General features: G+C 40.3%; 2 protein-coding genes across 6 annotated transcripts; one reads left to right on the forward strand and one right to left on the reverse strand.

Moving 5' to 3' along the window:
- The first annotated feature begins 6,735 nt into the window (after positions 1-6,735).
- LOC146965001 (Golgi reassembly-stacking protein 2-like) lies at positions 6,736-12,401 on the forward strand. Its single transcript, XM_085765562.1, has 10 exons — positions 6,736-6,942; positions 8,541-8,621; positions 8,717-8,920; positions 9,244-9,330; positions 9,425-9,555; positions 10,011-10,143; positions 10,256-10,388; positions 10,542-10,625; positions 10,729-10,842; positions 11,567-12,401. The coding sequence occupies exons 1-10, from the start codon at positions 6,880-6,882 to the stop codon at positions 11,797-11,799; spliced, it is 1,263 nt and encodes a 420-aa protein (XP_085621688.1). The 5' UTR covers positions 6,736-6,879; the 3' UTR covers positions 11,800-12,401.
- Positions 12,402-12,600: 199 nt separating this feature from the next.
- tlk1a (tousled-like kinase 1a) lies at positions 12,601-26,221 on the reverse strand. Of its 5 annotated transcripts, XM_085765557.1 has the most exons (23): positions 26,192-26,210; positions 26,122-26,160; positions 21,064-21,185; positions 20,881-20,952; positions 19,643-19,681; positions 19,045-19,120; positions 18,900-18,943; positions 18,598-18,693; positions 18,420-18,506; positions 18,209-18,301; positions 17,917-18,027; positions 17,693-17,829; positions 16,874-17,062; positions 16,694-16,760; positions 16,100-16,197; positions 15,794-15,875; positions 15,591-15,682; positions 15,364-15,453; positions 15,087-15,256; positions 14,868-15,003; positions 14,302-14,413; positions 14,108-14,215; positions 12,601-13,682 (listed from the first exon to the last, which is right to left on the reverse strand). In XM_085765557.1, exons 3-23 carry the CDS (start codon positions 21,178-21,180, stop codon positions 13,512-13,514), a joined length of 2,187 nt encoding a protein of 728 aa, XP_085621683.1. In that variant the 5' UTR covers positions 21,181-21,185; positions 26,122-26,160; positions 26,192-26,210; the 3' UTR covers positions 12,601-13,511. The 5 variants fall into 5 exon arrangements, with proteins under 5 accessions (XP_085621683.1, XP_085621686.1, XP_085621684.1 ...); XM_085765560.1 differs by having other exon boundaries at positions 26,132-26,221; XM_085765558.1 differs by having other exon boundaries at positions 26,122-26,221.
- Between the last annotated feature and the right edge of the window lie 52 nt (positions 26,222-26,273).

Raw genomic sequence — 26,273 nt, forward strand, 5'->3', positions numbered from 1 at the left:
AGTGCAATCTATGTTGTGAAACTGTGCAAAGTCATTGTGATTCACTGGCTCAATATTGTCCAGACACTTGGCTACTAGATGTGGGAGGCTTGACCGGCAGTGCAGCTCCTGCTGGATAAAAAGCACAATGCTAAACCATGATCATGGGGCAGCTTATTTAGGGACATATGATTGTCTGTATAATGTGTTCAGTGGAGTAAAACTATAATATGCAATTTTTGTTTTGTCTTAACATGCTCGCTGTAGGCACACGTTTATGTTGAGAAAAACAATGTGAGAAACTGGAACTATTTATTATTACTAATAATTTTTGCTTGAACAATGAAATGCACAATGGGATTTATTGAACAACTGTACATTCCTGGATTAGCAGGGAAATGTCCTCCCATGTTGAATTCAATGTAGGCACTTTAACTTCCCATCTTTTTCAGAGTATTACTGTTGTATTCACAGCGCTAATAAAGACATGAGCTCTCCAACATCTATGGGCACAATTTTTGCAGTTTGTAAAAAAGAAAAAAGGACCTTTAAACTTAACAAAATAAATATATGTGGTGAACGACACTGATGTGAGAGCATCTTGGAAACCTTTCAGTCTTTGCTTTCATCTGACACTGCCTTTACTCCTTCACTGCTGCTACATAATGATAATTATGATGATAATAATAAATGCTTTCTTTTGTCAAAAACTGGGCTTGCACACTGGAATTGAAAACACAAAGATGACTATAAAACACTGTTAATACACCAAACAAATGTTTCATGTTTGATATATTATATGGGCAATGCATGAGTGTATATATATGTATCTATATAGACTACTCACATGAGTTGATATTTTGTATTGTGCCGTGTGAAAAAGTGCTGTCAACAGATTACAGAGCATAAAAAATATTTTTCCCTAGCTTTTTTGAAACTCGAATTATGAATGATTATGAGTGGAAAAAACTGACAAAGAGCATCAAGGTGGTGACAGCCACAGACTTTCTCTGTACTTATATTCAACATATAGACAGATACTGTATATGCAAATTAAATTCAGTACCTGGAGAAAAAGAAGTACAGTAACGTGGTCTCTATAAATTCCCGTAGTAAATGGTAAATGTGCATGTTTTCCATATAGAATTTTTTTTATCTTTCTTTTTTCCCATACAACCTTTCAATCCACCTGGCTGTCACCAACCACTGGTCAGATTAATCACCCTGAAGGGACTTTTTATTGGCTGATCATCACACAGCTGAGATTTCACTCCACTCCTCTCATTACTCACACTTTTAAGGTATTTATCATAAAATGCATTAGACTGTGCTCTCTTAACATTTTTTTTCCTGAGGAGGCTATTCCGAGGCTCTGCCTGGCTGCGTTTTATTTTCGACACAGCTGTAGAGGGACTGGCTGTTTCAGAGGCTCACCTCCCATCCTCCACCAGGCAGACGCTGTTTCTTTGTTTCATGGTTGAGTGCAGCGATCATTACAGACTCCAGTGTCACTGGCTGCTTTGTAAAGTTACATGGAACAGAGGATTAAAGGAATAACCACACATAATGGGGTAAGAGAGAAGACAACCATTGACTTCTAGCTATAAGAGAGGGTATTTTTTCTCTGTCCTTTATCAATATATTTATTTATTTATTTTTGTCAGTATAACTGGGGGTTAAACGTGCCAAAGCGTAATGACATGGCCAATTTAGTAGCAGGTGTGGGAGAATCTCACGATGATTAAAATGCAAATAAAATCAGGCCTCCAGGTCCTGTAGTTTGTCACAGTCTAGTGACTCTGGACATGAATGAATGGCCACCCAAAGTAAGTTCATACAAATACCAGTCTATTAAAAACAATGAACAAAAAGGGTTCATCATTAGATTACAATGGTAAATTCAGTTGGGAAACACAAGGCTGTAGCTGGTTTAAGGCTATAGAATCAATATTTAGCAGTATTTCATCAACAATCAGTGGCGCCATCAATTTTACTTAGGAGCATAATTAAACTTTGATCAAGAAGAGATCAGGTCAATAAAATGATGGGGAGCTGGAGCTGCTCTGTTTTTGCAGTAGCCTCTGTCTCTGGAGGGTGAGTGGGCTGGCTCTGAACACCAGACTGTAAAACACTTAATGTCTGTCTCTGCACTATGGTCTGTTCACCCTCCATTTCACACCTGGCACACACACACACAAACTCAGACACATTTGGATTCAGCACTCATTTTAATGCTGCAAATGAAACAAAGACTCATTAGGTGCACTACCTTTGCACCCAAGTGTTGAATCTATTTCACTTAAGTAAATTCATATTTTCATTTTTGTTTTATTTGTGAGCACTCTGAGGCCGAGACAAAGTTTCCTTTTACACACAATAGGTCGCTCAGCCATCTATCCCTTCTTAGTTGTGTTACTCCCCCCTCTCTCTCTCTTATACATCTATGAATCTTGTCAGTGGTGCCAAATATATCTCCCGCCTCTGGGAATCACTGCCACATTAGCTTCCTGATAGATACTGACATTCCCATTGTGTAAGGCAAGTTTAATGAAATGATGATGATGATGATGATGATATTGACTGCGGGCTGCTTGCCAGCCCTTCCCCCCCTCCTTCTCTCCAGACACCATTCGTGCACATGTGCTGCTAATTCAGCCTGAAAACAATCTTTAAAAAGAAAAATTGCCTTTAGTTTTATTCTACTTAAATATAATTATGTGTTCTTGTTATTTAAAACGTGTGAATTTGCCTCCACAATTTGTTTGTTTTGCTCTCAAATTCAAGCCAAAGAGCAGGCATGCTTGACATTAAAAAACAGTGATAACAGAATCAATTGTAGCACCTTAAAGCCTCTCTCTTCTAAAGTAATTATAATGGGTTACACTTATCTAAATAGCCTCCTCTTATTGACTGCGCGTCCACATCTTGATTAATCTTGGCAGAAAGTAAATTTTAAGCAGGAGATAAATAGTCCACAGACTGTAATGTGCCCATCTCCATGGCTGGGGAGTGTAAACCTAATGTGGTGCTTGTTAAAGTTGAAAGGCTGCTAGTAAATGTCTCTGTTGGACATTTTCTAAAGGAATAAGCATGAGCCCAGGAGCAATTACACTGCAGCTAAACAAGTATCTGTGTGCTGATAGATATCACGCATGCTAAATGAATGAAACAACCCGTAGCACATAGGATCCTGTGCTGTAGTAGTAGTGTTTGAGTATATGCTCTGCTGTTCTCCACACTGAGACGTTTTTTCCTGCCTGAATAGAAACCATAGGTCAGGGCGGGACAGGGAACATGTGTCTGATGCTGCTGAAATTAAAATGATAAACAACAACAATAATGATGTGATAACTGCTTGTACCGGTGTTTGACTCTGCTGCTCCGTCATCTTAACACAGGCTTTTCTAATTCACTTAGTGTTCTATCTCTGCCTCCCAGCATAACAGACTACATAATGTCAGGTATTTATTACACAACCCTTTCATCCCACAAAAAAATGACCCCTCGCAGACACACGACATTAAGCAACTAACCCTGACAACAACAGCTTATGATGTTTGTAGTTGTGGCTTTGCTTACTCTGTGGAAATGTGCGCAGACTTGCAGATATTCATCAAATTATGGACATTTTAATTCCACTTCTTTGTTAATGTCTCCCTCGTCTCCTCAGTCTTGGTATATGTGGTACAAACGCCCGAACAAGCATCCAATGCACTTCTTTGCAGCTTAAGCTGTAAATTCCTTGTAAAACTGAAGAAGTATAAATCAGAGAGACCTATCCAGAACAGTGATCGCAGAGTTTTAAAGCGTCAGCAGGCTTCTGCTGAAATACAGAGTTTATTTATCTGCTCCTTGAGAGAGCAAGTGTCACCATGTAACATATATTTCTCACTTGTAGTAAATAATGGATATAAAGATCTGTTACAGTGGGACAATGATGAAAGGGCCACAACTAAGGACTGTTTCTATTATTGACTACTTCTGATTATTATTTTCTCAAAATTCTGCCCATAAAATATAGAATAGCAGAAAATAGTGGAAAAGTGTTATTGTCCAAAGAACATCATGAAATATGCAATGTGCAGCACTCCCAACAACCAAGATTTTCAGTTTACAATAAAGACAGGAGAAAACTGCAGCTCTGTTGACTTGAAAATGACATAGACTAATCATTAAACTATTTACTAATCACCTCAACTGTGTATGTATACACTGATATTACTATCTGTGATAAATAATGCTAAACAAGGATACAGATCCTTATATATTTTTATATTTTCAAAAAAGTATGTTAGATTGAAATAATATCAACTAATATATTGACTGATCGGGGTAGTAAGCAATCAATGAGTACCAACTATCTCATTAACAATCTGGCAATATATGACAATTTGTGAACATTTTCACAGCTTCTGTGCTCATAAACATTGTAAATGGTATAGTACACATAAAGATGTGCTATATCAGTATTATGAATGTGATTTTTGGGGACTCATATCAAATCATTTGGATTTTAAAGAACACACTTCTTATTTCATTTCTGTAAAAAAAAAATAAAAAAAATTTAAAGGTCATAGACGTTTGTTGACTGTCAGAAGTGGTTTCAGATACAATTTCTCATCATTTCACACATTTTAAGCAAGAGACAAAGTGTAAAATAATAATTGCAGAGAAATATGGATTATAGCGTTGGCTCTGTTAGTGCCACCGTCTTTCAGTGGATCGTGCAGAGCGAGACAAAGAAGGTGAGCTCTATGTCAGTGGACGCACAGACTGACAGGATAACTGATGATTGATGAGGAGAATCATGATGCTGAGCAAGTTTATTTCAAATTATTTGATAAGAGCTGCTGCACTACAGAGATATCCAATTACATATACATTAATCTACTCCTCCAGCACAATGTTCTGTATAGCATTATCCTTATTATCACTGTTTGATCACAGAGACTATTTTATTCTCTCGCATCTTCCCTGGCTCTTGTCTCTGCTCTGATTGTACGATCGAAACCAAAGCAGCTGGTCTCTGAATGAAAACTAAACAGGTTTTAAAGTAAAGCTGAGATTTTCACAAGTATTGTTGAGTTAATAGTCATGGGGACAAGGTGTTACTGGCTAAGATGGTCATCATTCATTTTTCAGAACTGTGTACAAAGTTTAGCCTGTAAACAGTACACAACTCATGGCTACACACAACATACTCACAGCACTGCGGCATTAGGGATTATTCATTGGAAGGATCTGTTCAGGTCTTTTGCATAAAAAGTATGAACATTACAAGGTGACTTCCAAAGTCCAATTCAGTTTTACCCAAGAAGTACTTGCAGCAAATTACTTGCACTTAAAAAGTCCTCATTATAAAGAACATTCACTTGAATGATTGATTTGCCTTAGTGCAGCCAGGTAGGGTTCACTCAGACTGTATCATTAATGTATATAATACAATATAATGCAGAATTTAATCGTCAATTAGCTTAAGATTCAGTTGTAAAAAAGGACCATATTTTGTACCAAATTGTTGTGGCGTGACAGTGTTGAGAGGAGATACCAGCAAATCAAAATTGTAAAATGCATGCGTAAAATGTGCCTATAGCATTGATGAGAAACTTCACACTGGGATTGACTTCGACTAGAGGATGTAACTTGAAATTTGACTTAGCAATAAAAAAAGTACCCGAGTGTCCATAAACCTTCAATTTGAATTAATAAGGTCCAGTGACTGATTTGCAGGTCTTCGAAAGATTAAGGAGACTGGGCTTCTTATAACAGGCGATGCAGGTAACAGGTTTTAGTGTTCAGTGAAACTAAAACAAAAATAGTGCATTGTGTTCTTCACCTCTAGTTTAACATCAACTTGCCAGCAAATAACCCACGTGCTGGTGGGTTAATTTACATTAGGTTCTCTGTGAGTCTGCTAACAATGAGAAATTTGTATCATTTGACCTGTGTCTGTTTATTTGTCAGAAGGGTCACCAAAATAACGATCTGATATCACTAAACTTGGTGCTGGGGTATGGGTCAGGGAAGAAACAAGTAAAATGTGGTGCATCTGGATCAGGTATGTAGAATGATATGTCCTTCTAGTTATGGCAGGGTTGTCAAACGTGTGGTCTGTGGGCCAAACCCAGCCCGACAGAAGGTCCAATCTGGCCCCTGGGATGAATTTGCCAAGTGTGAAAACTAGACGACAGAAGAGGCATAATATTGTTGAAATTGCACAGACTTTTCTCATTAAATTTCATGATGTTCATAACGTTTTGTAAAAGGATAGTTCACTACCTTAACATGTAGCCTAGTTATACTTCTTTGCACTAGATGCAACAAACAAAGCAAAATTTAGAGTTCTCATAGGTCATTATAGGCCTAGGCTACTGTTATTTTACTAGTCCGGCCCACTTGAGATCAAATTGCACTGTAATAGGCTGATGTGGCCTCTGAACAAAAATGAGTTTGACACCCCTGAGTTATGGTGATACCTCATCAACACAAATTTATTCAAGACTATGCACCATGTGAGGCCCAACACTTCATTTTGACTCATCTTAGTTTAAATTTTAACTCCTCGAGGCAGTTAATAACAGCTGCAGCAGAAGAAGAAAAACAACAACTCTGGACTTAAATTCTTGAACAATCTCTAAACCTGCATGAACATTTACCTAGGTGTTGGTTTTAAAGCGAGTCAAGGTGTTGCAGTGGATAGACAGACAGAGGTCTGCAGCAGCAGCAGCATCAGCAGCAGCACCGCACTACAGCGGAAATGCTGAGAGCCCGGAGGAACAGCAGGAAACACGGAACTGTCGCTGACATGATCTGGAGGAGAGTCGTGTGCCGCTGAACCAGCAGCAGACACATCCAGCCAGCCCAGCCCAGCCCAGCCCTCACGCCCGCAGTCAGGGGGACATGGGCGGCTCTCAGAGCGTCGAGATACCCGGCGGAGGGACGGAGGGCTACCACGTCCTCAGGGTGAGACACAACAACTTCTCATGTCCGGCTGAAACGCAGCAGCATATATATCCAGTGTATCGGTGGTGGTGGTGGTCCCCTCTCCTCTGCTGTGTGTTGGTGCGGAGCCACGGAGAGGAGGGGGAGGACCTCGTCAGCTCCCCAGTGTTTTAACTCTGCAGCTGTGATGTTTATAATGTTAACATGAACTCACTGGCGGTTGTCATGTTACCGGGTGACGTCACCAACAGCAGCTCGGTTAGCTCGCTAACGTTAGCCGCTGTCAACGCCTAATAACTGCCGAAATATTTGAAATAACGCTCGTCTGTGTGAAGCGGAGCCGCTGTAGTTGCTGTTTGCGTCTCTTCACTCGTTTAATTTAATGTTTTATCATTTACAGTGGGTCTGGTTATTACTAGCTAAGCCGTCTGGACTTTATTAAACTCTAGTTGGCATTTCACGTCGTGACAGGAAGGAAGGATCCTGTTTCGTATTTAATCTGAATTCATATGAATGACTTCTTGTGTGGCGCATTAGTGTTCGCGCATGCGCAGTAACAACCGAAAGCTGGATTTCTACATCCATGCTGCTGATCATCATCACCGCCTCCTCCTCTTCCAGGATCCATGGCTGTCTGGTAAAACCGGTGTAGCCGCTGTGTGACCACTAAAAACAGGGTGTTAACCTCTTTTCTTCTGCACAGTTGTAGGCAAAAGGTGTGGGGAAATTACATATTTTGTTGATTTTGACATCTGAAAACATCTGTTATGTTTTATTTTCTTAATCCAAAAAGACAACATGCCATCTTCTACATCTGAAACACTATACCATTTATTACAGATAGATAAGGGTCAGCAGGTCTTTATGGAGTTCTACATAATTAGCATATAGATAGCATACAGCAATAGGAAAGTAAATGGGATTTTAAGCAGTGAGGATGATTGATGCAAATCACCAGCCACATCCCTTATTCCAACAAATATATGATCCCATTTTGTCCATCTTGCAAGTGTCTAAATCATGCTTCGGTCTCAGTAGGAGAGTTGGCCTTTCTCTCTCACAAATGATTTCAAGATTGTTATCTACATTTGCCACTGTTGTGAAAAAAACAAACATTAAGTTATTTTAGTATGAAGGTGACCAAGAACCTGATGGCCACTGTGGCTTTATAGTAGATAAAAGCACAGGAGTATAATATAAGCTACAGTCAGATGAATTTGGGGTTCAGGGTTGTCACTGAGTTGGACGTTTTGGCCACAAGCTGCTGCATGTCATCTTATATGAAACTGCGAAACACATCTACTTCAGTGCTACTATCAAAGCACATTTTTTGGTACCTTCCTGTAATGTTTCTATTTCCATTTATATCTGCACTTTTAAGAAATATTTAAGAAAATTAAGAATTTACTAAAATATGTTATCAGTCATAGGGATGTTTACTTTAAATTCATTTTGCTGTACGAGTACACTTTTTTATATGGGCATTTTACCTGTAATGGAGCATCTTAGCTTTGTTCCACTGGTATTATTACTTAAGATAAGGTTTGAATTCTTCTTCACACACATTTCACTAAGCGTCTCATCATTTTATCCCGTTTCTATGATGCTCTTTTGCACAGGTGCAAGAGAATTCCCCTGGTCATCGGGCGGGACTGGAGCCATTCTTTGATTTTATCATTTCCATTTGTGACACAAGACTGGTAAGTTTACTGTAAATAAAAATTTAAAAAATAACTTCCTGGAGCTGCTGGCCACATGAATGAGTGACAGATTATTTTAATGTTATCTATCGTAGAACAAAGACAACGACACCCTAAAAGAGCTGCTGAAGATGAGCGTGGAGAGGCCCGTTAAGATGCTGTTATACAGCAGCAAGACGATGGCGGTGAGGGAAACAACCGTCACGCCCAGCAACATGTGGGGCGGCCAGGGGCTTCTGGGCGTCAGCATTCGCTTCTGCAGCTTTGAAGGAACCAATGAAAATGTTTGGCATGTCTTGGTGAGTGATGGAGGAATAAAATAATGGGTAACACTTTATTGTAAGTACACACTATTAAGCATTAATAAATACTGAATTATTAATTAAAACGCATGAATACTCATTAGTATGTAGTTTATGAATACAGTTAGTGCTTATCAATGATGAGTAAAACATTTTCAACTGTGTTTATAAACTACAAACAAATTAATATTCATGTGTTATAAATGATGAATTCAGTATTTAATGCTTAACTAATGCTTAATAGTGTGTACTTATTATAAAGTGTTACCAATTAATGTTGTGTAATTTGATGGACTTATGTCTGTAAATGTTTTTTACAGGAAGTAGAACCAAACTCACCTGCAGCTCTGGCTGGTTTGAGGGCCTACGATGACTACATCATAGGGGCCGACAGCGTCATGAATGAGGTACTTTGCTTTGCAGGCAGGTCGTAATGTTGATATAAAAAAAAGTGGCAAAGTGCTTTAAGTGCTTTGCTGTGCTTTTCTGCTCTGTGAACAGAGCGAGGATCTGTTCTCGCTCATTGAAAGCCATGAAGGGAAGGAGCTGAAGCTGTACGTCTACAACACGGGCACGGACAACTGCCGCGAGGTGCTCATCACTCCGAACTGTGACTGGGGCGGAGAGGGCAGGTAATATGACAGGCAACAAGGAGATCTCCGTGTTTCCCTATTGGTTGTTACTCTTTCGAAATGAATGAGTACAGACAGTTTCTATTATGGGGACTATTGTTGTTACCAACTTGGCACATTGGAGGCTTTTTTTCCCCAATAAGACTTAACTAACCTAACCAGTAGGATCAATAGTTTATATCAAAAAGAGGCCATCTGAACTAAGCATTCGCCCTGTCAACTTCTGCAGTTGTTAATCAAGGCTCCACTCACTTTTCTGAGGAAATACAGTGGTTGAAACTACTGTGGATCCCAAAAGGAGGCTGTGTGCTATGTGAGAAACAAAATACAATATAAACAGTAAACATATTCCGTCGCCTCTAGCCTTCTGAATGAAGATAGCCAAAAATCACAGTCTTTTTCGTTACATCTGCATTGATTGCCCTCACTGCATTGCTGTTCTTCTCACTCTTCAGTCTAGGATGTGGGATTGGCTATGGCTACCTGCACAGGATACCTACGCTGCCATTCACAGAGGGCAAGAAGATAAGTTTCCCTCCACAAAGTCCTAATGAACTCAATCCTTCACCTAAAGACGGATTCACAGAGGTAGCTCAGCGTTTACAGTATTTGCATCCAAAGGGAAAATCATTACTTTGACGTCATCTGGCGCTCACACCTAGTGAACATTTTACTGAGATGAAGTGATTTTGGTCACCAGGTCCATCTCTCTGCTGTCGTTCCAACCGTTCCGGTTGCTGTGTCTTCCTCTGCATCGACTGGATTAGAGCAGTCTCTCACCGGTCTGTCGGTCAGCTCTGATCCAACCGCTGCATTAAACAGTCTGCAGACAGGTACGCCATCACTTCCGGCTGTTTGAATTGATGAGGCTGACTGAACTGTAATATGGGTAGATAAAGTGAAACACACGAGGAAATTTCTAAATTTTGCCGATCAAATACCCCCTTTACAGCTGTCAGGATAAAGTAACTCAAGTTTTGTTTCAGGAGTCACTACAGTGCCAGTTCCCAGCCATTTGTCCCCCTCACAAAGCCCTCCCCTCTCCGTCAGCTCTGCTCCAACAATACCAGGTAAGTCAGCATTATTTGTGAGACTTATAGCTCTACAGGGCTGATACCCAAAGCCAAACTTGTTATTTGACAGACCTAACATCATCTTATACATGTTGCACAGGCCTAATGCCCCTACATGGAGGTCTTCCACCATTGCCTAATTTACCAAACCTCAACATCCCCATGCCAAACATGGGCCAAGTGTTTGCACATGGAGTTGGATTACAACATGCAGGTATTGTCTTGTTCTTTGGAGGGTGCTTGGGCTAGTTGTAAATAATCTTAAACTTTAAGTCTGGTATAAGTCTCCACTTGTCTTGCTATAAACAAATCCTATGAACACACTGAAATCATGGATGAATTGATTTTTACTAACAACTGCATGTGTAGTCCATTGTTGTCCAGAAACTATTAAAACATATCAGTGGACCTGGACATGTTTTTAAAAATGTGTCTTTCATTGGAAAAAGGTTCGAGTTTCGGGCAAAGAGCCACAGACTTCATTCAGGATGTATTATGAGACACTGACTCATTGTTGGGTTTGGGTTTAGATGAGATTTTAAAAGGATAGGTTTTACAATTTTTCAAGTCTGTGTTATGAATGTCAAATCGCTTCTTTATACTGCACATACTGGGCCACATGCAAAAAAAATAAGTTATTGTTTTATGTAGTTCAGCATCCATACAGCTAGAGTTAGCTATTGTTCAATGAACAGTATAAAATTCCTTTGTTCAACAGCAATGGAGGGATAGTAAGAAGGGAACTTTGTTGTTAGGATCATATCTATATAACTGCTGAGGCCTGATTAATTTAAGATAAACAAGTTAGAATTGAAAACGTGGCAACCAATCCTCCACTGTTGGTCTTCTTCAAAAAATTAAATGGAAAAGAAATCACTAAAAGCGTTCATTAAAAACAAAAAAATGTAGGTGACAGCTGTTTGTGTTGTGCTCCACAGCTCTACCACTTCCTCCTCTCAACCTCCCCGGTGTGGTGCCTGGTGTCAGTCTGCCTCCATCTGATCTTATTCTTCCCCCCATCACCACTAAATCAGCTTCAGCTGTTACACAAAATACCACAACTCCCGCTTCCACCATCCAAATGAACAGGTCACTGACCAAAACCCCAACCCCAACATCAATGGCTACCTCTGAATCAATAAATATCACTATGTCTGCAGACCCATCTTAGCAGAGAGCACCATTTAAGGTTGTCAGCCTGCTCTCAAGTCTTTACACGATATAGACAGTCTGTTAGCTGCACTGCTCAGTTGACAAGTCGCTCCTACAGTGTACGGATTGATGTACGAATGCTCCAGTATTTTAAGGACACTGGAATTACGCTGCTGGTTTTCCCACGTGCTGCAAAACTCAAGTTTTCCTGAGAACTAGGTGTCAAAAGAAAATGATCCAGGCAGTGGCAGATATTCAACCTCAAAAGAAGATTGTTGATAGACAGTGGAAGAAAAAATACAATCATTTCAGCAGAGATACAACAGCAGGGCAAGTTTTTAAAAATAATTCATAACTCAGTCATAGTAAAATGTTATTTAACAAACTATGTGGACTTTTTGAACAAGTGTGCAATATGTGGGAAACAGGGTGTTTCTCAAATGTAAAGAAAAGTATCTTTGCATTTTATTTGGGGGTCAAACTGCTTAATCCCCTGTAGTGTACTACTGAGGCTCCTTGAGATAAGCAGGTTTGCTTTCTGCTGTAGTGATTTAAATATTTAACGGTTTTGGTTTTGTACAAATAATTTGTTTATTAAGACATTGATTAAACTAAGGTTTTTTTCCCCGTATCTCAGCCTCTGTTTTTATTTCCATGCATGCTGATGCAGTACCACACAAAGCCACAAAGGGTCAGTATAATCTCAGAAAATGGAGGTTATTGCTGATTAACTGTTACCTAAAATTTTTCAGGAGTGTGTGTCATGATCAGGCAATGAACATGTATGGTTACTGAAGATATTCTACAATACCATTCACTGGGAGAAAAGGTTTCCTGGCATTTATTATTCACTCTCAGCAGAACTGTACAATTTTGTACCCGAAGTGGAACATACAGCCCTTGTAAAAAGTAAGAGCAACAAAGCAGCAAAATGAAACCACTCCAGGAAACTAGTTTTACATTGGGGAAATTTTTAACTTTGTACATGTTACTGCTGCAGCTCAAAATTTGAAAATTCACCTGTACAGCATATACAGTTTCCAATTCATCTGTTAATTAATATTCCTGCATAGGATTTTATACATTGTCATTTTTCTACATTTGGTTAGCTTGTGCATTAAACGTAAGTATGCTGCCCCAACCTACATGTCACTAGATGCCACTTGTATGCTACACATTACATTCTCTTGGCTAAGAAACTCAAATTAAAGCCTAACATTTGTGAAAAACAAAAACATTGAGCCAAATGAATAGTGAAATCTTTGTAGTTCTACTGAACAATGACTGTCCCCCTCCTCACAGTATATTAACTTCTAGCAGCTGAATCATTTGCACCCTGGCAGGACCATATTATTTAATCTAAACAGTGGGCTGCCAAGTCTCCCGTTGGCCCTTTAAGGCTTAATCCATCTGCAACTTCTGAACAGAGTGAGCAGTCACATTTTCTTCAAGGTTCGTCTTCAGTTTCAGTGCTTTTTGTCGGACCCTCAAAAGATCCTTTTACCCATGTCCTTTTGGAAACATCCCTTCACTGTCCCTCCATTGATCTAGCCCTGGTAAACAAGAAGAAGCCTGGCACAGGTCAGAGGATATCGGCCGAGATCTCCCCACCTGTGTCCTGCTCCTCCTCCTTCAGGCTGCTGCTTGTGCCATCAGCTTCGCGCCTCTGAGGAGCGCTGCAGGCGTAGAGCAACTTGGTCAGTTTGCCTTTCTGTCAAAAGTTCAAGGCCGTCAGTATGAGATGATACTGGAGGAGGCTGGTCCTGAGCCAGTGGCACTCATCTGCAGATTTCCAGAGGAGCTTGACCTCCGCATGTGAGGGAGCAGGTAGGGGTCGCTTCCCAGCTGGTGAACATCGATCCGGTCCTCCTTCCTGTACGCCAGGCACCGCCTAATGAAGGCCTGTAGGGGGGCATCAGTAAAATTTCCAAGTCGGTCAGCACTGTTTGGTTATTTTAGGACAGATTCCCTTTATAATACAAGACTTTTCTTTCTTTCTTTTTAAAAAAATAATAAATTAATACATTTTATTTAGAAAGCGCCTTTTAAGCCACTAAAGGACACTTTACAGAGGTGTGCATCAGATAAAATCATCAATAAACAACATCCAAACACAAGAAACATACAATAAACAACATTCAAAACATCAGTAAAAAATAAATAAATAAATAAAAAGAGCTAATATTAAATGTACAATAATGAATAAAACTGTGCAAAATGAAGGGAATGTTTGAGTTAGGGGTGGTGGAGTGGGTGAGCAATTTTAAACAGGTGGGTTTTGAGTCTTGTTTTGAAAACAGGGAGATATAATATTCAACTTCACTTACTTTTGCTTCATTACTAGCAACAGGCTTGACAGGAAACTGGACATCTGTAGCTTTGAGAATGGTGTTCTCCTGCAGGATGTCCTGTTGTGACTGATTGTGGCCAAAAGGCTAAAAGGAGGAGAAGCAGTTGTATGTTAAATTACAACAACAACAAACAAAAAAGGGAAGATTCTGTACAGTATGTCCCTCCTTACCTTCCGTCCATACAGACACTGGAAAAAGATGACACCGACAGACCACACATCCACCTTGTTGGAGATCTTTGGAGGTTCTTTACCCACCACGAAGCATTCAGGAGGCAGATACCTGGTCCAGATAAACACACAGTTTAGTGTCTGACTGTCCGTGCTGGCTGCCTGTTTTCATTTGATCACATTTACCCAAGTACTGTATTGTGTGGTTTGTGTTACCCTAGCATCTCTTTTTATGCTCCTTTGTACTTTTAGTCCATTACATTGATCTGACACCATACTAGATTTATATATAAAAACACTGTATGATCAGTTCATTAATTGCCCAGTGCTAAATAAATATCTCAACCCGACTCAACCTACAAACTGCAATGTTAGACTGTTGCTAATGTCCATCTGCATTTCCCTCTTTATTTACAGAGCTTCTCATTTGTACCATTTCCTTGCAATAGACGACTTTCTATAGTGTGCGTTTGATGCTTTTCATGAAGGGAATGACGTGAATACTTCCTCTAACAATGAACACGCTCTGATATGAGATGAATGTAAATGTGGATCAGTTTTCTCACCAATAGGTCCCTGCACCCTGTGATGTCAGGTCCATCCCGTCCACGCCGTAGTTGTCATCGTCCATGATCTTGGACAAACCAAAGTCAGTGATTTTGATTTCCCCACAGGCCGTGCCATCCACCAACAAGATGTTGCCTGGAAAGCAAAAGACAATTAGTGAGGATTGTACGTTAGTGATGTGGTAAGTGTCATAAGTTTCCCCGGAGAGGCGTGTTTACCTGGCTTAAGGTCGTAGTGAATGATGGGGGGTTTGATATCATTCAGGTATTTTAGTGCATTCACTATCTGCATGACGATGGACCGTGCCTCCTTCTCAGACATTAGCTTATGCTGCTTCAAGTAGAAATCCAAGTCGTTGCCTTCGCAGTACTCCATAACGGTGCAAAACCTATCGAGTGGAAAACAGAGTTACTGAGAGTCACTGCCCAAATCTATCCAAGGAATCAACCGAGGAGTGCTGTAAATGCATGAAACCGAATGCATCGAGAGACTAACGTGTCTGTGTCCAGTGAGAAGTAGTCGTAGAGTTTCACGATTCGGGGATGGTCCAGCTCCTTGTGTATTCGGTACTCTCGACATGCGTGCCTGCAGAGAGAGGATTAAGTCTTAATGCTTCCATTACAAACCAAAGCAGGTAGATGCGTGTTCTCTATTTTGCACAGGCAGCACTAATCACAGCATAATGAGGGTGAGGTTACAGATTTTCACATGGGGCTACGTACTTGTGATAATTCTCCTTTTTCTCTTCTCTCCAGTTCTTATTAAGTTGGTGGATTTTCACAGCAGCATATCGTTGCTCAATCAAGTCAAAAGCCTGAACGACACACAAACAAAACATTGGCTTAAACCTGGAAAGAAACAACTGCAAAGATCTCTTTATTTTAACACCTATGGCATCAACATTTATGTTTATGTCACGACTTACCTTGTAAACTTCACTAAAGCCACCTCTCCCTAGAAGGTGCAGGAGCAGATAGCGTTCATTTAACGTTGGGTGATCTTTAAATCTTTTAATGGAGAAAAGAAAAGAAAAGAAAATTACAAATGTAGTCCCAAATATCAATAAAAGAAAAGCTTCACCTTCACCTTTGCTGTGTTACAACCCATGTGTTAGGAGACAAGTCAAGGGCCACAGTGTTACTTAATATCATCGATGTCAGTGCTGGCCTTGTGTGTACATCATGTTCCAGTGTCGATGCAGTAGCTGTCAGAGATATCGATTCAGACTCACTGTGAGCTGTCTTCGTTATTTATTCTTTTCAGCTCCCGAATGTGAAGGTTGCGCACTCTCTCCAGACGCTCCAGCTCCGCCTGGATCTCGGCTTCTTCCTATAAATGATTCAAGCACACAAACACACAAATGCACAGAAGGAACTTCAGAGTACTGACTACAAGGAGAGGAGCTCATCAAAACCCACTTGCACACAGCTGACTAGTTCTGTATTAAATATTAACGGCTGACTGGGTACGGAGTCTGTCAGGAGCTGTCGGTGATGCTTATTCATCGGGAAAACAATGAGTACATCGACAAACTACAGGCTCACTCAATCCTTGGGGTGATTCACACAATAGTAACAGTGGTTCAGCTCAGGAAGCAGGAAAATCGGCTTGAATGTGTTCAATTATTTTTATACTGAAGACAAAGATTTGCTACAGTTAATTATTTACTGACTCAGATTTGATTTTAAATTCTCGTGTGCGAATACGCCCTCTATGCAGCCTGTATGATGGGTCCTAACAAAACTGAGCAACTCAAGAAATAGTCATACACTCGTCTGTCCAATTGTCTATTTTTAAAATGTTTGCCAGGTTCAACAATACAAACCTTCTTGAGATGTCCAAGTCGCAGTTTGAAGATCTCTTCCTGTTCATGGTACTCTGCTAGTGTCAGCCTTCGCACGGTGAGAGAAATATGGGAACAGTCATGTTAAACAGTGTCATACAGTGTCACTACCTGGGACACGGCTACTATAATATCTATGATTAACATGAGGGTGGGACTTACAGCTGAGGTAGGCTGGGTTTTAGAAAGGGATCACTTTCTGCTCCATTCACTGCCTTGGTTTTGCGTTGCTTTGGCTCTGAGTTTGTGGTTGGTGCTTGGGAGTTGCTGGAGGATGGAGGTTTCCTCTTGGCTAGAAGTTTCCTTTGCCTCTCGATGTCCTCTCTCTGTTGGTTTATCGATTCTTGTTGCCTGTTGATGGAAACACAATTTTCATTTCTATACTCGTCTTCCATCCACAGTCATGACAAAAAATCGTCATCTGCACCACTGCATCAAAAGCCTGAATTTCAGACTGAAGCAAAGGTTTGAAATGATAAAAGCTACATCGTTGCTCTTAGGACTGTGTTTTAAGTTGAATCAGATCCACCAGTTTGGGCCGATGCTGAAAATATCCTCAATGTGAGGCTTTGCTGTGTTCATAGGTCTTCAACCAAATTACTCCACAGTCCTGCTCATGTACAACCGTTAACATTGTGGGACATTGGGGTGAGGGAGGACAGGCAGAGGAAGAGAGAGGGATGAGATTTGAACCCATGGCCACTGCTGAACCAACTTTCCTGTCATCTATCTTGTTCATCCAGGAAGAAGAGAAAAAAAATATTCTCACAGTCAAAGAAATGTGCTATGATCAAAAGTGCTTTTTGTTTTTCAATGAAAACAGCAAAAGAAATCTGATGATAATTTAACTGACAACATGGGGATCGTTGGCTGAGATCAGATTGACTGTACAAGGCAAAACTAGTTACAATAATAGTAATAAAGCCACTACCACCACCACTAACAACTATAAAATGAAAAATACCAATGAAAGATTCTTACTTCACAAGGTTTTGGAAGGCATAGCCGTCTGTCCATTGTTCTGTGAACGAGGCTCCATGTCTCACTGTAGTGAAATGGCCTAAACGTAGTCTGTCCTGCATGCTCTTCTCCCGACAGGCCTGCTTCTCTTGGGTGCTCTGCAGAACCATCAGAAATATTCAGTTTGCAAGCAGGTTTAGGAGACTAGTAAATATTGAGTGGTTAGGAAAAACAATACAATTTACCTTTTCTATAAGCAACTTCTTGCTCATGGTGATGCATTTATTCAAGCGTTCTTTGTACTTTTCAAGTAATTTCTGTTGTTCATCTATCTGTCTCCTGAGATCACAGTTTGCCTATGAGGAAGAAAACAGTCAGGGAAATTATATCATACTCCCCATCCACTAAATATTTACGAATCTTTTAAAAAAAATTGTTTTTGACAGAGAAAAAAAGTATTTTTTATGATTAAACATTAAATTAACATCACAAACAAGGCTGGCCTTTCTGCAAGGTAGTATAGTGAGAAAAACTTACCCTTAGTAAATCATCTATTCTTCCCTCCTTCTTCTCAAGGTCTAAATTCTTAGTGCTTTCAAGGGCAGCCAATTTCAACACTGTAAGGTCAGTCTAGAGTGAAAAACAACAAAATAAATTGTTTAAAAACTTGCTCAGCAATTTAAAACACATTTAGGAGTGACTACAAAAATGCTTTGGTGACTTGCCTATCGACAGTCATTTAACATACCTGAACAAATTTGACTGCTAGTTGCTTTGGATGTGTGACATGGTCCCCAAAAGACAGACTAGTCGGAGATGAGCTATTTTGTCTAACCTGCAACAGAGGACACAGAATTTCTTTTATGACAGGGCAATGCCAAATAGAGCAGCAAAAGAGATTTTTTGAGTAAAAGTGTTGTACTAACAGCAGTGCCCTGAGTGGAGTAGGAATGTGAGTTCTGGGGAGAGCGAATCATTGGTGGGAGACCTCTCACAGGACTGGACCCATTTCCTCCCTGGAACTAAAAGGTAAAGAGAGGACAAGTGACATCATTGCATTTGGTAACAGCAGACCTGCCAGAGGCTCCTTTTATAATCGCACGGTTGTTATTTTAGAGACAGGAAATAGATTATGCCACAGATGTTGAACAAAGGCTGATAAAGCACACATTATTCTCACCACACTTCATTTCAGTGTGAAATATCTGACACCGAGCTGACAACTTACATCAAAATAATCACTTATTTTGGGTCCTCGCACAATTGATTTTCCTGCAAAGCAAAAAGAAGAAAGTTTGGATTTATTAAAATGTTTAAAAAGAAAAATAGTAATTGCCAACTTACTACATGTGTTCAGCTCAAAAGACACTCGCCTTGGCTGCTCTCTGATTGGATCTCAGGTTTCCTTTTTCTGCCTCTGGTTGTTTCTGACTGTTTCTTCTCAGGGGTCTGAAAAATAAATTTTCACAAGTTTTACAAAATTATAACGACCCAACAAAGCTGCTTTGCGCCTTCATCGCGGCTGGGGGCTGCTTCTGTGTCATTTACAAAGTGGGAAGTGACTCATTCCCATTGGATAATCCTGATAAATAATCATGATCTCTATATGAGCAAAACTGCCCCTGATGAGTTGAGCTGTAACAATTACCACGTTCATTTTGACTTCTGTGGTTGCTCTCATTGCTGTTTCATATCAGGTTTGTTCTTGTAGCAATAATCAAATTTTGGTTGTAATCCTGTGCAATTTCTATCATGTCAGAGCCACTAACAGTAGATGTACAGTTGGTTTTGGTCCATTGTGATTAATTTGACTGTATTTTATTTCTTAAAAGACTTGGAATATTTCACCTGACAATATTTTTAGTTTTCTTTTTCTCCTCCGTGTGTATTTGACATCATCAGTTAACTCAGAAAAGGGTTAGGGTTGGTTTATATTGGCAACAACATTTTCAGAGATGATCAAATACCTACCGAATAAGCAGGAGAACTGCCCCTTTTCACATCTGAACTCTATGAATGAAAAAGGAGAGTTTTAGGTAAATTATGACAAATCACACTCGAGTAACCAGTAGATTCTGTTGACACAGTCAGACAGTGAAAGTCCCTTTATTACATCAGTACTTAAATATGAATGTGTAATAACAATGGGAAGCATAAAACAGGGATGCAGATAATGTCCTGAGCAATTACAGCCTGAACAGTCAATTCTTTTTTTCTGTATTTTAAAAATCAAATTCAATGTATGAATAGGAATTTGTAAATCAAAATCCCAATTATGCTAGAAATGCTGCAAACGTGCGGTGCTGCAGCCTTAAAAAAAAAAGGACATTTACAGAGACAATGGCAGTGCTAGAGAACATGGCAGGGGGCTGCAGTGGTGTGGGTGTGCTGCCTGCTACAGTGAAAATTAAGCACGAACATGGGAATCCTGTCTGGAGGCTTAGTAAATGCCAGGATGCAGCATGGTGGCTGCCATTCAATGCTTTGCCAATGCAGCAATCTCACTGAAATGAATGAGATGCAGGAAAAATGAATGCGGTCCTGAGATTGAGGAGGTCTGTTCCAGTTAACACCACAGATGGAGGATCCCTTAGTCATGACTCATGGAGCCAAATAACCAAGTAGTTGATTTAGGAAATCTATCGGCGACTTATACAGCAGATGATGGGGTTTCATAATTGCAAACCAACACTTATGCCCTTACCACAAAAAATGAGGACTGTATAACAGGATAGCCATTTTTTAAACTATAGCTGTCATAACAGGAACTAATTTGCATGAGCCATCACACTAGATCAGCACAATGACTGTTTAGCTCATTACATGTATATTAAGAACCCCAAATAGTTCATGGTTCTGTGTTTATATGAACAATGTTATTGTCACAACCAGTGGGTTATTTCTAATCATGGTATCTTTAAAAAAGGCACAGATTAACATGTATACTCTCATTCTATGACTGAGTTTCTATCAGACACAACAACCCAGCTGTGTAGTGAGACGATCTGTGTTTCAGCTGAGGAAAACTCACTAATTGGTCTGTGCTCTGTAGAGGTAGGCAAGAATGTGGCAGAGCTGCTCTAAAAGCAAACTATACTGTACACACACACACACACACACACGTACCATCTTACTCAAGGAAGCCAGGGGTAATTATGCTGATAGCTGCAAAAAGGCTTCTAAATAACACAAAACATGTGGATCTGTACCTCTGACTCCTTGTCACTTGAAGATCCCAGGCTTCCAAAACTGTGATTTGAACATTCATTATTGGTCAAACCCTGGGGGAAAAAGGGGGGATAGGATCAAGTGTCAGAATTCAAAAATTAGTATTTTCATCAATTTTGCTGTGCCAACATTGTGATAACCAACACTGCTAAATATTCACTCACTTTGGTTCCCCCGCTTGTGCTGCCGGTGCTGCCCCCTGTGCTGCCACTGACCCCGCCCATAAAGCGCGCCTCCAGTAACTCCTGTCTCCTGGGGTCCAGGCTGTGCAGCTCCTCCATAGTGCCTGGGAGGATTAGAAACAAGTCACAGTTATATGTGAGTTATTCAAAGAGCAGCTACACTGAAGCTTTTTGAGTGCCCACTCAAGAGCACAACAGCAATGAGCTTGAGAGCCGTGATAACCGACTGTGACTGACTTCTGGTCTGAAACCCTGACAGGTGATAATATTTTAGTCTAGACCAGAAATATAGGCCAATAGCAAATTTATGCCCATTCCCTAGTGGCATTCCCAAGACAGACTTCACTCTACATTTGTATAGAACTGGGCAGATAAGCAAGATTTATTTTGTTTACTAAATGTCGGCATTACCAGACGTGCTACCCGCAACTCAATACTACCATCATCACCAACAACAACAAAGATAAAAATAATCTTATAGCTCAAAATGCAGAGAACAAACAGTCCTTCCTAACAGTATTAAGAGGCATTTCTGTGCCACAGCTCCATTACCAAGAGAGTCCAAGACCAATGTTTCGACTGCTAGGCAATGATGAATACGGTGCTCCTGTGGGACTGTTATGTGAGCTCCCTAGGCTCCAGTGTTGCTGCAGACTCAGAGGGGTCTGCCCACTAAACCTGTGCTTTAATGAGACAACCATTTTGAATTTATACGGCACTATGGAGCATAGAGTGGGTAGGGATTTTAAATACATCTCAGCGAAGGAGAAAAACCCGAGAAACACTTTTACCCCGCAAATCCACACATACAGTTACATTATTAAATATCTAATATTTTTAAGACTGAAGTACAAAGAGATTTTGCTGCTTGTTTTGTGGATGACACTGAATTAAGAGACATTTAATAAAATAATGCACATTCATCATGCAGCATTTGCATTAGTCATCTAGAAAAACTAACAGCAACATATGTGTAGGTGAATGAGAAGCCGGGAAGGCAAAATGTAACATGTGGAAGACGGTACGCTATCAAATCACCCAGTGCCCTTCGAAGATAAATGTGACTTCAACTAATTTTGAGGCGGGGGGAACATTAGTGCATTTCAGTAGTGCTGCAGGGAACAGACACAGAAACAAGATAGTGGCAGAGATAAAGATCTTGTTAAGATATGAGGGAACAGAAAAAACAATAAAACAAAGTTGCCCAAGTTGTGTATTTGTGTGAAACTGAATCACATATGGAGACTTGTATTAAGTCAAAACTAAATGACTTCAACTTCCTTTTTCAACATATGCAAATAAATGAATACAACCTCTCATACACACAGCAAGTTTCACATCTCAAAGCAATCTTCAACCATCTCGGAGATACAGTGATTTTGGATTTAATTTGGGACCGCAGTTGTACTGTTCAATTGACTGTGAATAATACAAAACAAGCAGAAAGAATAACCAAATCAAAATGCGATTCGTCATATCTGACTGACGCAAAAAAGCTCATTATATCAATTGATACAAAAGCTTCTGTACAGTTACATCCTACAATGCAGCGGTTAGGATTAGAGCTGGGCTGTTATGAAAACCAGCATTTACAACCTCTCAGACCTCACCTTGCTCTCGTTAGTGAACACATCCCCATACATACATATAGCCTATAATCAATCACATGATTAAGCACCGTCCAATTGACGTTGGTCCACGTTCACTCAAGTGATGCAGACAGAAGAGATGACATGAGCACAAACAACGAGCCTCGACCCAAGTATTTAATGCCTTGAGAGAATGCAGTGTCTGCTGTTTGAGCACATTTTGGCCTCAGTAAGATGACACTGAAGAAAAGTCAAATGCAGACACAGCAGAAAAATAATTTCAGCTACCAGAGGTTAACACCACCAACTGTTTAAATTAAGCAACCGCAACACCAAGTAAGGATGGTTCGAAAGAGAGAAAGACCCACAAGAACCAAAGCAATTGTGATATTGATTTGAAGTCAAAGGTCCTAGTAGCCAGTAAGGGACACTTTTAAGTGTGCAACATGAAACTTCAGTAATGTGGTCCGACAGGCAGGACTCCTGTAATAATACCAAACATGTCCAAAACAAAAAGTATGAAATCTCCAGCTCATCAATGCCATCCACAAAAAAAGTATCAACTTGTATCTTGCTCCAGCAATGAAACTATTAAGATACTGATGAACAGTAACTATGATTAATGAGAACAAAGGTTACAAAAAAAGTAAAATGTGTGACAGACCAACTTGTTTGTCACATCTTTGTTTTAGCATGATTAGAATTGGTGTTGCCCTGTAAACAGGCCCCTGATGAATGTGGTTTTCTAAAACCACATTTCATGATATTATAATCATTACCAATTACAGTTGGCACATGATATGAAGCCAAGCACTAAAAAACAATGAAGTGGGAAGTCTAGCAACAGACAAGGAAGGGAAATGTGCGCCACATTCAGTACTTGCTCAAAGACTTGAGCATACACATACAAACAATGCATGAAAATCTGTGATCTACATGCAAGTCATGACTAGACGAATAACAATGATGTGGTTTATCGGACGACAGTTCCCCTGGATTAAGATGTATCGTTCCACTGCCAAACTAAACGCTTTACCGTTTGCGTCTTCAGTCATTAGCGACACTAATATACATTTCAACCACAGCAGGAAACAAAACCAAAAAAAACAACTGTTAAAACTGCCCTGTTTCAGGAGCTTGACAGTGTAAACTAATCTTTGCTTTTGCTCTTTCTATGGTAACACCTGAAATCTCATCTCAGTTACTGCCCTCCTGTGCTTAGAGACTGTTGTTTAGGTTAAACAAATGTTGACAGGACCCATATCAATAATGAGGCAGCCAGTCCATTTCCCCTTACTCAGAGAAAACAAAATATTCTTGTCACATTTCCCATGATGAGTCTATGACTTCTAATCTTATCTATTTTGCTGAATAAGTTATCTACCGCAGTTACCGGTATCTATCTTTTCAGCTACAGTATAGATGCTGCATGTGTAGTGTGCCCAACTTGGAGAGCAAAGAGCAAAGCTAATGTCGTCTTAATAACTACTAAGACTATTTTGCAGTACATATACAAAATATTTTGCCTTGTAATCCTGTTGAGTATGACTGAAGTGGTGAGTAAACAACTAGTGTTTTAAGTGTTGTTTCATCAAAACTTCAACATAAGCACTGCAACATTAACCAGAAGCTGTAGTTGTAGCAGTTAAACAACCACTGTCAAATTTTAAAACATTGTACCAATAGAAAACCATAAATTGTTACGAAAAGCTGTGGCTTTCCTGCTGCCGTTTTTAGGTGCAATTTAAAGTTTGCTTGTGCACAAACATATCTCAGCGCTCACCCTGAATGTTGATACCATTTTCACGTCATAAAGGCTTATCAGCTGCGGTCTGGCCCCACTCAAGGATTTCCCTTTGTTTTAAAACATGGCTTTGGTGCATAACTATTATCTATATTCAAGCCCCTGCAGGAACAAGTGGGTGAACCCTTACAACTCTTGCTGTGGATGTCATTTTAACTCCATGCAGCAGAGTGACCACCTGTTAATGGCAGACAAGTCTCTGGGAAGTCTTAAAAATCTCTGGCATAGGATGGGTTGGATTACTTCCATTCAAGGCCAATTAGAGCTTCAAAAACACAATGTATTAGCCTCCCTATTTTAAAAATATTCAAGTGTCATACTGATGAGGGCAGCCATGACTGGTTTATCTCGATCATTGCATGTTACACTGATAACACAATAGAAATGTATGGGCTACAATGAATACACCAAACAAAGTAAAAAAGTTCACCATCATTACAACATCCTGTTAAAACCGCTGTGGGTGCAAGAAAGCTTTTTAGCTATTATATCTGACAAATACATAAGGTCACCTACATTTACCAAATACAGATCAGTTATTTAATTGTGTGTGTTAGAGAGAGAGAGAGAAAGAGTGAGAGAGACAGTGTGTGTATGTGCTAGCATGCTGCATGGTCCCTTCATTTTTTGTTGGGGCATCTAGCGTTTACATCAACACTTAGATCTTTAAATAAGTGATACTAAAAAGGTCAGACAAGGCTTTCTACCACCCAATGCTGTAGCATCTATAGCAAAAGGCCATGTTAAAGACAATACCTACACTTCATGTTAGATGCACACTGTCATGTTTGAAGCCGATATATTGAGGGGGATCAGTCACACATGCACGGATACTATGAACATCAGAGTGGTGGGGGAAACAACACAATCAATACAGAAATTACAGCTCTTAGTGCGATGCACACCTAACACACTGCTCGCTACTAATCCCGTGATATATCGTTAACCATCATCAGACATTTCTCTGCTTGCATTCACTGATCCATTTCAACATTTTTCGGTAACTTGACTCGTGTTTGCTCCTCTTACGGCAGCATGCCTACCGAAAGATGCACCGACCACAGCGGTAGCCTTTCTGCTCTGGTTAAGGTTTATCGCCATTATGCACGCATTTGCCCTCAGGTTACTGCACTGGCCTGAGCACAGAGAGACGGTCCTGAGTCTTCGGTGCTACGAGCTAGCCAAACAGGCTCAATGGACTTTGGAGCTGACGCGTTACTGTAACGTTTAGCTAGCGAGGAGCAGGTTTCGCCACCAAGATTTTGCTCGGTCATTTTTAACACGATTTTCTTTCGTGCTTCGCAAAATGACCCGAACGAGCGATTAGAAGAGACATAAACGTCTTAAAACGTGTAACGATACCTTCCCGGGCCTTCACCACTGCCGTGGTATGTTGCTGAAAACACAGTCCGTGTTGGGGACGTGGAGAGCTGGGACCAAAGATGGCGTCCCCTCCAAACTTCCACTACTTTGGACACTCATCAAGCTACTTTTCGTTGTGTAGGTACGGCAGCGCACAAGGTTAATCTGTCACACAGACTGTGAAATTAACCGACTGGCGTTGCCACAGTTGTTTTCACATGGGCACAGCCACCGCCGCTGAGTGAAATGCTTAATAATTATCAGGGTTTTTTTCAGGACACAAACCTCTTCACACCTCAGCAGAGCGTCCTGGCTCCGGGGCCACCTCTCTCTCTCTCTCTCTCTCTCTTTCTCTCCTCTCCGTCTTCAAGCGGTGGTTGTCTATGAAACGTCACGCATCGTGTGCAAAATTCTTATCGCGAGGGCGATGCATGTTT

The sequence above is a fragment of the Trachurus japonicus genome, chromosome 21 (genome assembly GCF_045865225.1).
Source record: "Trachurus japonicus isolate A0001 chromosome 21, Traja_1.0".
NCBI lineage: Eukaryota > Metazoa > Chordata > Actinopteri > Carangiformes > Carangidae > Trachurus > Trachurus japonicus.